This window comes from Chiloscyllium punctatum, chromosome 14, assembly GCF_047496795.1.
Source record: "Chiloscyllium punctatum isolate Juve2018m chromosome 14, sChiPun1.3, whole genome shotgun sequence".
Taxonomy (NCBI): domain Eukaryota; kingdom Metazoa; phylum Chordata; class Chondrichthyes; order Orectolobiformes; family Hemiscylliidae; genus Chiloscyllium; species Chiloscyllium punctatum.
Window position 1 is genome coordinate 43,992,159 of NC_092752.1, and position 16,664 is coordinate 44,008,822.

The 16,664-nt window shown below is 40.5% G+C and overlaps 1 protein-coding gene across 1 annotated transcript in view; it reads left to right on the top strand.

Annotated features, from left to right (window-relative positions):
- The window catches only part of pdgfc (platelet derived growth factor c), a 403,197-nt gene that overhangs the window by 137,683 nt on the left and 248,850 nt on the right, over positions 1 to 16,664 (top strand). The window contains exon 2 of the mRNA XM_072584280.1: positions 9,492 to 9,687. Within this exon, the coding sequence (XP_072440381.1) occupies positions 9,492 to 9,687 (196 nt within the window). The remainder of the gene's footprint in view (positions 1 to 9,491; positions 9,688 to 16,664) is intronic.

A 16,664-nucleotide genomic window follows, 5' to 3' on the forward strand; every position in this document is an offset into this window, starting at 1 on the left:
TTACTACACTGGTAAAATTAAGCCAAATGGGTCAAATTCACCTTGCCTTCCTCACACCCTGCCCCCTGTAAAAACGCCATCTCATATTCCCAATTCCTTCGGCTTTGCCGCATCTGCTCCCAGGAGGACCAATTCCAATACTCCTCCCACCCTGCCCCCTGTAAAAACGCCATCCCATATTCCCAACTCCTTCGCCATCGCCGCATCTGCTCCCAGGAGGACCAATTCCAATACCAAACAACCCAGATGGCCTCCTTCTTCAAAGACCGCAATTTCCCCTCAGACGTGGTTGACGATGCTCTCCACCGCATCTCCTCCACTTCCTGCTCCTCCGCCCTTGAACCCCGCCCCTCCAATCGCCACCCGGGGCAGAACCCCACTGGTCCTCACCTACCACCCCACCAACCTCCAGATACATCGTATCATCCTTCGTCATTTCCGCCACCTCCAAACAGACCCCACCACCGAGGATATATTTCCCTCCCCACCCCTATTAGCGTTCCGGAAAGACTACTCCCTCCGCGACTCCCTCGTCAGATCCACACCCCCCACCAACCCAACCTCCACTTCCAGCACCTTCCCCTGCAACTGCAAGAAAGGCAAAACTTGCGCCCACACCTCTCCCCTCACTTCCCTCCAAGGCCCCAAGGGATCCTTCCATATCCGTCACAAATTCATCTGCACCTCCACACACATCATTTACTGCATCCGCTGCACCCGATGTGGCCTCCTATACATTGGGGAGACAGGCCGCCTACTTGCGGAACGTTTCAGAGAACACCTCTGAGACACCCACACCAACCAGCCTAACCGCCCCGTGGCTGAACACTTTAACTCCCCCTCCCACCCCACCAAGGACATGCAGGTCCTTGGCCTCCTCCATCGCCAGACCATGACAACACGACGCCTGGAGGAAGAGTGCCTCATCTTCCACCTAGGAACCCTCCAACCACAAGGGATGAATGCAGATTTCTTCAGCTTTCTCATTTCCCCTCCTCCCACCTTTTCTCATCCCAACCCTCAGACTCAGCACCGCCTTCTTGACCTGGAATCGCCTTCCCGACCTCTCCGCCCCCACCCCCTCTCCAGCCTATCACCCTCACCTTAACCTCCTTCCACCTATCATATTCCCAGCGCCTCTCCCTCCTCCCTACCTTTTATCTTAGCCTGCTTGGCACACCCTCCTCATTCCTGAAGAAGGGCTTATGCCTGAAATGTTGATTCTCTTATTCCTTTGATGCTGCCTGACCTCCTGCGCTTTTCCAGCAACGCATTTTTAAGCTCTGATCTCCAGTATCTGCAGTCCTCACTTTCTCCTGCTTAAATTTATTGTTAACTAGTATATAGAAATGCAAATTCTTGGCAAACATTTGCAACTTCTTGCAAATAAATTCTTTTATTTGTTTCAGTCATATATTTCAATTAAGTTATCATGAGTTATCATGCAAAAGTCTACCAGTGTTTGGCCTTTTTTGTTTTTCTAATCCAATTGCTCTTCCCACTCTCCTGTCCAATCAGGATTAACCTATTAGTTTTAAGATACCAAGCCAGGATCAAATGATTGTCTGAATTCCACAGTTGCCAGTGCCGAACCACCAGAGCTATTGTACTAGATGATTTCCTAATTGGCAACCTTCACCGTCACCATCCTTAATGTTTTTCAGTATTACATAGTTCATCAACTTCCTTGTCTGTATGTTTGCTTGTCGGCAAGTATATCTGAATGATGATCAGGGAGATGAAGTGACTAAGAAGACATGTGGGATACTCGTCTTCATTAGCCAAGGTCTAAAGTTTAAATGTAAGGAGGCTATGTGGCAACTTTATAAAATGCTGTTTATGATGAATGTAGGGTATTGTGTGCAATCCACATTATAGGAGGGATATGATTGCACTGGGAAGGAGCAGGGCAATTTGTCAGGTATTTGGCTTGTTCTCTATGTAGGCTTCTCACATGTTCCACAGAGTTTATCTGCAAAAAAATTAATTGCTCTGTTGAGATAATATTGGTCTTCTCCAGGTATCTGTCTATCAGTCTTTCTGGCTTCTGCGTTCAGTATAATTTGAGCATCCTTCTCCAAAGATAAATCTTCCTTGAACTGTGCAAAATCTGATAATACTTTACCAAGAAGTCCAAAAACAATTATGTCCCCACTAATGAATTCTGATTTGAAAGCTCGATATTCTCAGATTTCCACCAATGTAATTATTTATGGATTCTCGTGGAAGCTGAGCTCTTATTTTGCATCTTGCTTATTCAAAAGTTTTAGTTGTTCTTAAATTGAAGTAATTATCAACTTCTAGGAAATCTTTAAAGATATCTGTACACTCATTATATTGTCTGTTAATAGCGTCATCCATTTTCAGACCCATTCAATATCATAGTGTACTAATTTGCTCAGCTTCAGTCTTAGTATTTAACTTTGGAGTAGTGTTGCATCTTAAGAATTGTTGTCTCCATGATGTCCAATCTTACATCTGTATGATTCTTCTCTGATCTTGAGTCTGCTTGATGTATTATATCATTTACCATTCTTTGTAATGGATGGTTACTCTTCGCAGTGTCATAGCATTTTAAATTTGTCTCAATTCATTATTGCTTTAAATCTGCTTTTAAGTTTATATTGTATTCATTAATGCAGTTTAAAATTGAATTACTGCAGAGATTGCTAGACGCTATCACTGAAGTATTGTAGTGTTTCTAATATTGCCAATGTTTTTAACTCTGTGTTTCATTAATACTTTATTGAGTTCTGAAATAAAACTTTAAATTATTGTTCTGTCTCTTCTGTAATACTTTAGACCTTTCAAGCTTTTTAAAATCTGTTTCTGTATGATACTGTATCTCTGGACTGTATACTGGGTTTTCCTACCTTTTATACTAAATCAGAATAGTGACTACCCACTTCCTCTCGTGTTTTCTCTCCCTATTGAAGACACACTTTTTCAGCTTCTTCACTTGTAAACTGAATGTTTCCTACCTTTCCAAGTCTAATACACCAAAAAAGCCCCACAAATTTTTAAACAAAGCTCTCTGCCTAGCCAAAATTGTGGCTTCTTAACTGAGACTTAGTCATTTTAAATCTTTAATTTTTCTTCTTCTGCTAGACTTTTCAAAAAGATTTCCGTAAATCTGCTTTTTCACGGCTGAAGTAAATTTTGCGGCCTTCCTGATTCAGTGCCCCGGTCCAAATTTATTTATTGGTCCTTTCACGGTACATTGTAGTTGTGCCTCATAAAGTATAATGATAATTGCAGTGATGTTTATTGCAAAAGGTAAGAACTCTCTTTTATAATTATTTGCCTATCCATTCTCATCTTATTACTATTTGATCATAGAGCTATTTCCACTACCCAGACTTATTCCTATGCTTACCTCCCAGGATCTTAATTTTGCTTCATACAGAGCTTCCTTCACTGTGGCCTCCATATTTTCTCAGTTAGCTTTTTTTCTTTCCTAGCCCACAATCCTGCCCCAGCACTTCTTACCAGCTTCGGAAGAGGTTTGATTTTGGTGTCCTATTTGCTACTTCCATGACAGGTGTTACTCTTCTCTAATGGTAATCCTTTAAAACAGTATACTCTAAAATAAGAGACTCATTGGCTGAAAATTATTTCTTCTCGGACTTCTGGATTTCTTTTCCTTCCTGTAGGCATCACATCCAAACTGTTGGAACAATGTGGTATTTTCTCTGATGACCAGTCCTGGTATCTTGTGGTATTGCTTCCTCTATCACTATGAAGTACTGAGTAGGTATATTTGAAGCAGTTCATTGGTTAATCTTGGGCCTATCTAGTAATTAGCAGTAGAAAGATACACCACCACAGAGTATTTACCAACAAAGCATTGTTGTAGGTAACAAGAAGTTTAGTGCATGATAGCTGTATGTATAACCACATCTGGTTTTGTATAATTGCCAAGAATTGAGGATTGGTACAGATACATCTGGTTATTCTGAGGGAAAGAATAGAAATCTTTGTCTTCATTGAGAGTATGTGTGTAGATCATTAGAATGGGTGGAGTCTAAGTGCACCACCTCATATTTATAGCAATAGGAAAGTTGTATTTACTAACAAAAGTTAGTCATCAGAATTTGCTCAGAAGGCATAAATAGCTCATGTAATGATTTGATATGAATATTGTTTTCAATGGATGGTAGAATTGAATTTTATGGAGAGAGGAGATTAAATCGGTAATCCATTTTGAAATTTGGATTTGGGAGGAAAATGGAAAATATCAGTTGGGAAGAAAATGACATACATGATGAAATGCTGAGGAGAATGAGCAAACAACAAATTTGCTGAATTAAGAAGAATCAGCCAGTGTCTGATTTGGGTATACATTAGCAATAACAGACATTATGGAGGGAGGGTTTCAATTAAAAAGCGGAAGGCAAGGAAAGAGAATATCAATGCTGAGTGCCTTAAAAATTAAGGAGATTATTGGGAAATGAAATGACAGACACAGGACAATGAGACATGGAGAAAACAATGAGCCAAGGACATACCTTTAGATAACGCATACATTTATGGGCATATTGCAACAACTTTGAAGACAGGTGTCAAGAACATTTCAAAATTGTATGTTAAGATGGCTCCATAATATGTTTATGTATGAGCTATCTTGCCTAGGATGGGGTGACATTGTTGCGCAGCAGCAATTAGACACTTTTCCATTGGCCTTTTTGCCTGTTCAGCCTTTCCACCATCACCTCCACTCCTTCCTTAATTAGTCAGGATTCACAGAAATGGCTTCCTAATGAGCTACCTTCCTTAAGAATGCTCAGATGGGCAAACTTCAAAAACCATCATGGTGATGAGGTAGAAAAGGTCCTGAATGCTAATAAAAACTAAGGTGGCAAGATTCTGAGCTGCCCATGGTATATTCTGTACATGGTTAATGATATCACTTGGCCAAATTAAAAAAAAATTATTATTCAAAACTACTTTTATTCTTATTAAGAGCTGATGTCACTAAATAACCATCTTGTTGTTATGTCATTGATAGATGTGTAATAAAAATTTAACATGTGGATGCAACTTGTAGCTTATAGCAACAAAGCAACCATTTCTGTCATGTATTTTTACTCTTGGAGAATATTCAGCAATCTTTGCCAAAGTAGAATTTCCAACTCCATGGTAACAGTAAATAGAAGGAGCTTTTGATTTGTTCAAGACGTGGGGTATTGCCCATACAGGGCAAGTAGAAGATTTGGAATGAGTCCAGCGAAGTGGCTGTAAAACTTTGTATGACACATATTAAAAAAATTCCATGGAACTCTGATCTCAATCCTAAAGGATTCCATGATAACCTTTGGGGTCTTTTCTCTCCATTTGTCACTTGAAAGAAAACATGGATTTTGGAACCTATAAGATGTTCTCTGTAATTAGATTTCAGTTTTCCATTGGTCCAGTCAGCATTATGGCCACAAGGGCTAAACAGAAGCTTTGCTACTGATTCACTGTAATGTTTGCCTTTACAGTATTGTTAATGCTGGCACTCACTGTGAAAGTAAGTGCTGGATTCACTTTGCAGTACACTTTATTCCATTGCCAGCTTTAGCAGTGGCACCATTTGTAACATTCTGCCTGTGGTATTAGTCAGCTGACAGTTGAAGTGCACATATTGCATGTGGTTATTGTCTAAACCACAGTAATTTTGAGTTTAGATTGATTACATCATCTCTGTAAGAAAGCTGCTTGTAATTTAAGAATGAAAATGCCACAAATTATGTATGTATGGGTGTTCCTTTTTAAAATCATATTTAATTACAGTTGAGAATGCGTTTCAATATTAAAGTTGTATGGTTCATTTTTGATCTCTGTGTATACATGTATCTTAACATTCCAAGGCAAGATCTTATTGTCGTTCTTGTTTGTGGAGAATTTTAAAACCAAAAATCGCAAGAAAGAATTGCACCTGCCGGAGTGATGATCTTTGAATAATGTTTTTATTGGACAAATTAAAGTGCATTATTTGTGAAGCATAGGAGGCTATTATGTATACAAGTTAAATCTTTAATAGGGACTCCTTTCAATTTTGGTGCAATCAGCTATTCTGCTGTTTGATGGCTGTATCAAAATTCATGGATAGAAGAGTGGCAAGCTGCAGCACTTGCTGATTGTGGTATTGAGGGATTGAATTTTGGGCTCTTCTGCAGAATTTGGTATATGAAAAGGATAAAGTTTGGATTATGTGGTGCTGTTCCTGGTTTCAAGACATCCAATATGATTTAGCAACCAATAAAGTACTTGTAATGTGTGATGACAACTTGTAATACAGAGAATCTTGTCAACCATGGGAGAGGCAATGATGTGGTGATATTTTCATTGGATTAATCATCCAGAGATCTATATAGTGTACTGGGGGCTAGAGTTTGAATCCCATCATGGTAGCTGTGGAATTTTAATTCAATAAAAACATCCAGCATTAAAGATTCAATTAACTCATCTTTGATTTGCTGTTTCTGAAAGGAAATCTGCTTTCCTTAACTGCCTGGCCTACATTTGACTTGAGACTGACAACACCATAGTTGGCTCCTAACTGCCCTCTGAAATGGCCGAACAAGCTACTCATTTAGTTCAGACCATTCAAAATAAGTCTTAAAGCGAACAACATAAACATTGGAAACAACAATGGGCAAATTCAGCCCCGTTGGCCCTACAAATACCTTCTGAAGAACTTCTGTGGGTAGGCCAAAAAACAAGAGAGCTGTTTCACAGACTACTCATACCTGTCGTAGTCATTCTCATAGAATTATACCTAACAGTCATTGCCACAAACACTATTGTGTTCGGTGGCACTCTCATGATCTTGAACAAATTTAGCAACTCAACGCTGGGCATGCATGAATCATTCTGGGCCATCAGCATCCATGGAATTATACTCCAACACAGTCTGCCACCTGATGGCCTGGTATATCCTTTAATCTATCATTATCATAAATCTAGATGATCAACCCGAGTTCAATTAAGAATGCAGCCAGGAGCAGCACCACCGAGCCCTAAAAATGAGTATCAACTTGATGAAGCTAAAAAAGGGACTAATTTCTTGGAAAAGAACATAAGCAGCAAGAGACTGACAATCTCAAAATCAATAAGTCAGACCTCAGCTCTGCAGTCCTGTCTCATCTAATAATGATGGACAATTAAACAAATTGCTGGAGGAGGGCAAATCCAACCCAGTCAATTACCATCTGATCAGGTTACTCTTAATCATCAATGAAGTGGTAGAAAGTGTCATCAAGATACGCTATCAATAGCACTTGCTTAGCAATAACCTCACTGACAGTTAGGTTGGGTTCTGCCAGAGCAGTGTATCTGTTGATCTCATTGTAGCCTTCGCTCATAGAATATAGAACAATACAGCGCAGAACAGGCCCTTCGACCCTCGATGTTGCGCTGACCTGTGAACTGTTCTAACTGTCCTCATACACTATCCCATTATTATCCATCTGCTAATCCAAGGATTGTTTAAATCTCCCTATTGTGGCTGGGTTAACTACATTGGCAGGCAGGGCATTCCATGCCCATACCACTCTCTGAGTAAAGAACCTGCCTCTGACATCTGTCTTATATCTATCACCCCTCAATATGTAGTTATGCCTCCTCATACATGCTGACATCATCATCCTAGGAAAAAGACTTTCACTGCCTACCCTATCTAATCCTCTGATCATCTTGTATGTCTCTATCAAATCCCCTCTGAGCCTTCATCTTTCCAATGAGAACAGACCCAAGTCTCTCAACCTTTCCTCATAAGAGCTTCCCTCCAGACCAGGCAACATCCTGGTAAATCTCCTCTGCACATTTTCCGATGCTTCCACACCCTTCCTGTAATGGGGTAACCAGAACTGTACGCAATATTCCAAGTGCAGCTGCACTAGCATTTTGTATAGTCACAGCATGACATTGTGGCTCCGGAACTCAATCCCTCTACCAATGAAACCTAACACACCGTATGCCTTCTTAACAGCACTATCCACCTAGGTGGCAACTTTCAGGGATCTATGTACATGGACTCCAAGATCCCTCTGCACATCCGCACAACCATGAATCTTTCCATTGACCCAGTACTCTGTCTTCCTGTCATTCTTCCCAAAGTGAATCACCTCACATTGAACTCCTTTTACCACCTCTCAGCCCAATTCTGCAGTTTATCCAAGTCCCCCTGCAACCTGTAACATTCTTCCACACTGTCCACTACTCCACCAAGTTTACTGTCATCTGCGAGCTTACTAACCCATCCACCTGCATCTAAGTCGTTTATAAAAATGACAAACCGCAGTGGTTGCAAAACATCTTTGTGGCACACAACTAGTAACCGGAATCCAGGTTAAATATTTTCCATCAGCCACCACTCGCTGCCTTCTTTCAGAAATCCAGTTTCTAATCCAAACTGCTAAATCACCCTCAATCCCATGCATCTGCATTTTCTGCAACAGCCTACCATGTGGAATCTTATCAAAGGCTTTACTGAAGTCCATGTACACCACGTTGACTGCCCTATCCTCATCTACATGCTTGGTCACCTTGTCAAAAAACTCAATTAGGTTTGTAAGACACAACCTGCCCTTGACAAAACCATGATAACTATCTGAAATCAAATTGTTGCTTGCTAGATGATTATGTTTGGTCATAGAAGACAAAGTATAGCAATGGTCTGTTAAGTAGTCTGTTGTCTACCTCATTAGGAAGAAAACTGATTTGCAAATGCATTTTTCCCTAAGTGGAACAAATATTCATCATGCAAATCATAAAATATTGAGAACCTGATGTCGATGTGATACACTTCAGTTTTCTGATGTAAGTTGTGATTTTAGTGCAAAAAAATCACTGTGCCAAAAAGGCTTTAGAACATTCCATGTAGATTTTAAGGAAGAACAATCTAAATTTAAAAAAAAATCTTGTTATTTAAAAGGTGGATTAAAAACCCTCAGGAATGCATTTGAGATTAAACAATGCACAAATTAGTTTTAAATGGTTCTTGTTGAGTAATGTATGTCAAAAAATTAAATCTATTATTAAAAATATTTACTTCTAATGTTTACAGTCAATCTTCAAAACAGCAGGAAGAAGAATTATTTTTTTTTCCATTTGAAACCTCTAACGTGTCTAGTTCTCAGTGATGGCAAACTCTGAAAATCCTAACAGCACGTGTTATTTATTTTTTCAACGTTTTTGCTTTTGCCAAGTATGTGATAAAAGTTTAGGCCCCATGCCAATCACTAAGAAGAAACTTTATACCTGGTAAAAATATTATAGCATAGAGGATGGTTAAATACACTCCAGATTACAAATATTTCAATGTAGATCTGGTTCTCTTGTGTTATTATCATTTATTGAATAGCGGTTGTGAGATGCATGTTTGTTATACCAGACTAATTTATAACTGACAAAATGAAGTAAGTAATATCCATTGGTCATGGCTGAGATTTAAGACCCCTCTGTTTTGCATTACAATTACATTGGCTTTTTTTTAATTGAATTAGGAGTACATGATCATCAGCATGAAAAAATTATCACAATATCAGAGGATGGATTTGTGCAGAGTCCACGATTTCCTCAGAGTTATCCGCGAGATGTGGTGCTGCTGTGGCGATTAATAGCAGCTGATGAAAATATGCAAATACAACTAACCTTCGATGAAAGATTCGGACTTGAGGAACCAGAGAACGGATTGTGCAAGTGAGTGTCTCCTTCTCAGATATAGGTAGACCAAACTATTAGTAAAGAAAATTATTGCTTTTGAGATAGGAGATGAATGAAGAACAGTAACGTAATTTAATATACATTGAATGGATAGTCAGCTGTGTGTTCCTGCAGTGATTCTGGATTGTTTATAAAAAAAATTCATAATGGCAATGATCACTTTAAGAGAATTGCTGATTAACAAAATTAAAACCAGAAGCCCAATCTATGTTAGTACACTTTCTTCTAGGTAACATAAGTAATACTGGTTATATTTTACAACATCACAATGAGGTATTTCAAGAATTGAAAAATTTTCTTGATTGTGCTTTTTGAAATATAATGCCTAACAGGCATAAAAAGCTTCAACTTTCAAGCCTAAAAGAAGTTCCATGCTTTCTGCGGTGCTTTGTTGTTTACACTGTTTTCTGCTTGTTGTTTACAGGCTTTGAGAATAAGTTTGATGTACCATGATGTTTTTACCATGTTGGAAACTGATGGCCGTTACAACACAGAATCATTGTACATTTTACCTGTACAAGATTTTTGAAAGATTATCCATTTAGTCCCATTCACCGGCCCTGTCTTTGTAGTCCTGAAAGTATTTTCCCTTCATATTTTTGTGAATTTCTCTTTTAAAAATTACTATTGGAATCTGCTTCCTCAACCTTTCCAGGTAATGCTTTCCAGATCCTAATGTCTTGCTGCATAAAAAATTACTTCTCAAATTTTTTGTTCTTTATCATCCATCCGTATCTTCTGATTTTTGACCCTTCTGCCTCTCAAAAATATTTTCTCCTTATTTATTCTATCAGAACCCTTCTTGATTTTAAGCACCAAATTTAAGCACCATATCTCATCAGCTGTAAGGACATCAACTCTACTTTTTCTAGTCTGTCTTCCGAATTGTAGTCCCTCATTCCTGGCCTTACTTTGGCCAATCTTCTCTCCACACTCCCTGAAGTCATGGCATTCTTCCTAAAGAATGGTGCCAAAATTGTATACAGTGCTCCAACTGGGGCTCAATAGTCATGTACAAAAGTTATCAAATTTTGTCCAGCATTTTTTATTTTCCATACAGATTCCAGCATCTACTTTCTCCTATATCACATTTTTCTTATTGTGTGCTCTTCTTCGTTGGTTCCTTTCTACATCAAGTGGCATGTGAGGCAAAGAGAGCACTTGTTTATGCCCATTTCTGTGGTTAGATATCCTGCCAGCTTTTTCACTCTATCTCTCTGCTTATGATATCAATGCCGTCTTTTTTTCTTAATGCTTTCTCAACTTGCTATGTACCTGTACACACACACAGACACACACACACACACATCTCCTGAGCCTTTTGTTCCTGTATTATTAGTTTTTAATGCCTCTGTCATACCTTCTATCACAGTTCCCTTAAATTGTATGTTCCCTCCGGCTTCTCATTTTCCAGTCCGTGCAGAACTGATGTGTGTTTCAATCCTTCTCATTGTTTTTTATATTTTCAAGTTTCATGTTGTCTGCAAATTTTGAGACTATGCGCTGTGTGCCCAAACCCAAGTTATTTGTATCAAAATGTGCTCCCAACATCAGCCTCTGCAGAACAAAACTGCAAACCTCCCTCGATCAGGCGAACAAATGATAAGCTGAGAAGCAGGCAGAGGTGGAATCAGAAGGGGAGGACAAAGAAGGGAGCATGATGTATATATAAAGGACTTAGGCATGTGCTGTAATATCAGTAAGCACAATTCTCTCTTTGCCCATTCACCAATAAACTATTACTATTAGCATTGACTAAGAGCACACATCTGGATCCAGATTATGCAGTAGCTGTGGTGCCCTGTAGTCTTTGGGCATGGGGGACAGCAGTCAGCTTGGCTGATTGACAAGGGCACTAATGGAATGATAGGTATGGAAGACAAATGATGCATTCCAGTGAGACAACTGCAGACCCACCTTTCTCAGAGCCACTTCCACTCCTGGCCCTGAGGGGGTGCCTCAGTAATCCTAGTAATCACCATCAGACACCCTCCAAGTATTTTTGAAGAGTTATTTGAACCTATGATAACAGCAGACTGAGTTCAACACACATTAAGGTGACCCTTATGTGATTCCAGTGTAGCACTCAGATCTTTGATGGAATTGAGTTGTTCCACAGTGGAAGCTGAGATATCTGTCATCTGCAGTGTGTATCAGCAAAATCCTGCAGATGCTTGCAACTTAAAATATAGGACAGAAAATCCTGGAAAGATTCAGCATGCCTGGTGACCTCTGTGGAGAGAAAAACAGTTGGCATTGTTGGTTGATGACATGAGTTCTGCTGAAAGGTCAGTAACCTGAAACATTGGCGGTTTTCACTCAGCTCTATAGATGCTGCACAGGATTCAGGTAAGTGCTCACAGTAATAGTCATTAGAGTTGGTCAGGGCTTCCACGCTGAGAGGTCTAGGCCTCCAAGCGCTGCACAATGACTGGTGTCAAGTTGCTATGGAGCTCCTTCATGCTGCATTACATTAAGTGCAAGTTTTCTGATTGGCTTTTCAATTTGTCAGGCATTTTGCTGTGAACGATCATCAAAGTGCTCATCTGAATCGTCTGTGGCAGATCCTACATATGGCCTTCCTCTCCAATGGCAGGCACCTATACTGTCCTTTCATTCTGGTATAACTGCTGTGCACTTGTCCTCAGTGTCTCATTATGTGTAGATACACCTTTAATCTAACCACCAAGATACATGCAGTGCCAGTTACTGAACAGGTCACGGACAGTGTGAAATCAAGTGAGATTATGCCATCACCAAACTCTCTTTTTTGTATTTCTCTCATTCCTTTTCAGTTTGCACATTTTGGATATCTAAAAGGAAAAGCCATGGAGGTAGGTTTCTAGTGAAAATTTCATTGAGGAAAAGTAAAGTGAAAATGTAATCATCATGTTATAAATCAGTGGAAATTGTAAGATAAGGATGTAGGTTCTGAGAATTATGGGGTTACAGTCATCTTATCTCGGACACAGTCTTGCTGCTGGCTACATCTTCAACAATGACAATTCCATTAATAATCAGCACCACCCTCTTCATCATGATTAGGACATGCATTGATGCTTTTCCCCTTCTGATTAGCTTTTGCTGATCTTGGTTACGTTCCATCTTGCTTGATACTAGAGATGCAAATGTGTCATGGCCTTTTACTGTCCCTCAGGAAGATGCTAGGAGGGTGGGGATGATTGGCTAGGAAAAACATATAATGGAGGTCCTATCACTTTTCTGACTGGCCTTGATTAGGTTGGGGGCAGACAATGTTGTGGTTGTCCTTCCTGCCCCAACTGAAACTCTTAAGCTAATTAATGGGAGCGTAACTGCAGGTTAGGGAATTGTCCAATGGTGAGATCCATAGTAGCAAGGACTGTCTTACAGAAAATCTCCCCTCTCCCTACCTTCTACACTGAAACCCCTTCCACCTTCTCCAGCTAACTGGGGTTGTTGGGTGTACCTAACTGGGTCTGGTAAAAAAATCTCTCTTTCCTCCAGCAATCCATGGCTGCTCCTTTCGGCAGCCTGCTGCAATCCCAGAAATGGCCGTCACTCCCAGTTGAATGGCTGGTTATGTAGAGCTTTCAGCACTTTGATTGTTTGGCTGCTTCTTGGAGGTGAAATCCTCATCCTAGAGACACCAGGAGCTGTGATGACATGAGGATAATGCCCAACATGGTTGCCATCAGCTTTCTAGTTGGTAAGTGGAGCCAGTCTCATGGAATCACTGTCATCTCAGCGAGTGTGGTTCAATAGGTCTAGGTGATGCAGCTGTCACAGTTGAGCAGCTGTCACTATATAAAAGCTGTGAAAAATGTGTTCGAGGCTGGCTCTAATACTAATTGTGGGAGGGTGTGATGATACATCTGCATGTTTGTTTTAAGTCCTAATTGACAATGGCTGTTGGCAGTGATGAAGTGACTGAGGACAGAGGTCTGATTGATAAGAAATGACATTTGAACATACATTCACTGGTGTTCACTGCCTGTGGAAAGTCATTGCGGATTATTGGGTCCAGTCCTCAGAGTCTCTAAGCCTTCCAAATAATTAGAAAGGTAATTTTATGATTGATTCTTTCGGAAATTCTTGACACTAAAAGTGAGTTAAATGCAGAATAAATGACTGGTTTAACCATACAGGTAAAAATCTTAGAATTGTTTCATGAAGTGGATGTTACAAGAAAAGGATATAGAGTCATAGAGATATAAAGCACAGAAACAGACCCTTTAGTCCAACTTGTCCATACTGATAAGGTATCTTAACCTTACCAGCACTTGGCCCATATCCCTCGAAACCCTTCCGATTCATATACACTTCCAGATGCCTTTTAAATGTTGTAATTGTCCTGTATTGACCACTTCCTCTGGCAGCTCATTTCATACACGCACCACCCTCTGCATAAAAAAGTTGCCCCTTAGGTCCCTTTTAAATTGTTCCCTCTCACCCAAAACCTCTGCCATCTAGTTCTGGACTTCCCCACCCCAGAGAAAAGACTGTGTCTATTTACCCTATCCATGCCCCTCATAATTTTGTAACCCTCTATAAGGTCACCCCTCAGCGTCCGACACTCCAGGGAAAACAGCCCCAGCCTGTTCAGCCTCTCCCTATAGCTCAAATCCTCCAACCCTGGCAACATCTTTGTAAATCTTTTCTGAACCCTTTCAAGTTTCACAACATCTTTCTGATAGGAAGGAGACCTGAATTGCACGCAATATTCCAAAATGTCCTGTACAGCCGCAACACGCCCTCCCAAATTCTATACTCAATACTTTGACCAATAAAGGAAAGCATACCAAACACCTTCTTCACGATCCTATCTACCTGCCACTCTACTTTCAAGGAGCTATGAACTTGCACCCAAGGTCTGTTTGTTCAGCAACACTCCCTCGGACCTTTCCATTAAAAGTATAAGTCCTGCTAAGATTTGCCTTTTGAAAATGCAGCACATCACGCTTATCCAACTTAACCTCCATCTGCCGCTCCTCAGCCTATTGGCTCATCTGATCAAGATCCCATTGTTAAATTAGATTCTCTACAGTATGGGAACAGGCCCTTCAGCCCAACAAGTCCACACTGACCCTCCAAAGCGTAATCCACCCAGACCCATTTCCCTACCCTATATTTACCCCTGACTAATGCACTAACACTATGGGCAATGTAGCATGGCCAATTCACTTGATTTGCACATCTTTGGATTGTGGGAAGAAACCGGAGAACCCAGAGGAAACCCACGCAGACACGGGGAGAATGTGCAAACTCCACAAAGACAGTCGGCCGAAGCGGGAAACGATTTTGGGTCCCTGAGGAAGCAGTGCTAACCACTGAGCTACTAGCCCCCCCCAAAGCCCCCACCCAGCCCACCCCATCTACTTCCATGTTCTGTGAAGTAATCTTCTTCACAGTCCACTACAACTCAAATTTTGGTGGGATATGTTGAAATATTTTTATTCATTCATGGAGATAAGTGACTGGCAAGGGCAACATATTTTATCCATCCTATTGCCCTGAAACAGATATTGATGATCCAGCTTCTTGAACTGCTGCTATCGATGGTGGTACACCCACAATATTGTTAATGATTGGAATTCCAGACTTTTGACTCAAAAAAGACTGAAGAAATAACTGCACTGTTCTATGTTCGGACATAATCTGCTGTTCTTCTTTTTGATGAATAGGCCACGGGATTGGATGTGGCTATTGAAGGAGGCTTTGTGAGTTAGTGCAGAGCATTTTCAGTGCCACTGAATTCAATCTGGCAAGTGCTGCTTGATGCCGTGCTGGGTCAAATGCGACTCTAGTATCGAAAGCTCAGCTCTTGAATTCAGTCAAATGACACTAAGGCAGGCAGAGTTGTGGATGGTGCGGAAAGATGTTGTGGGTTACAGAGGGACATAGATAAGATGCAGAGCTGGACTGAGAAGTGGCAAATAGAGTTTAATGTGGAAAAGTGTGAGGCAGAAGAAACAGGAATGCAGAGTACTGGGCTAATGGTAAAATTCTTGGCAGTGTAGATGAACAGAGAAATTTCGGTATCTAGGTGTGTAAATCCCTGAAAGTTGCCACCCCAGGTTGATAGGGTTGTTCAGAAGACATATAGTGTGTTAGGGTTTGTTGGGAGGGGGATTGAGTTTCGGAGCCACGAGGTCATGCTTCAGCTGTACAAGACACTGGTAAGGCCGCACCTGAGTATTACGTGCAGTTCTGGTCACCGCATTATCGGGAGGATGTGGAAACTTTGGAAAGGATTCAGAGGAGATTTACTAGGATGTTGCCTCGTATAGAAGGAAGGACTTACAAGGAAAGGCTGAGGGAACTGAGGCTGTTTCATTGGAGAGAAGAAGATTGAGAGGTGACTTAATTGAGACGTATAAGATAATCAGAGTGTTAGGGTGGACAGTGAGAGCCTTTTTCCTTGGATGGTGAAAGCTAATGCGAAGAGAGATAGCTCTAAATTGAGTGGTGATAGATTTTGGATAGATATCAGGGTAGTTTCTTTATTTAGAGAGTAGTAAGGGCGTGGAACAGCCTGTCTGCAAGAGTAGCAGACTCGCTGATGTTAAGGGTATTTAAATGGGCATTGGACATACATAGGGATAATAATGAAACTGTGTAGGTTAGATGGGCATCAAATTATTTTCACAGGTCAGCGCAACATCGAGGGCCAAAGGGCCTGTTCTATGTTCTATAAGTCTTCTGTACAAGAGCCAGGATGTTGCCTGAGGTCATAGTCTTGCGGTACTCAATACCTTCAGCTGTTTCTTGATTCAAAATTTTTTCTACCACTTGAATGAAATTATATTGCCTGAAGAATGGTATCTTTGATGCTTCGGACTTAAGGAGGCAGCCTGTGTGATCAAGTTGAATTTTGTGGTTTTTTTTAATCATTGTTTTTATCATTGGGATATAGATGCTGATTGGAGAATCCCCTTTGTTAAAAATCAGCCAGGAATGTGGAGAGCCTGTAT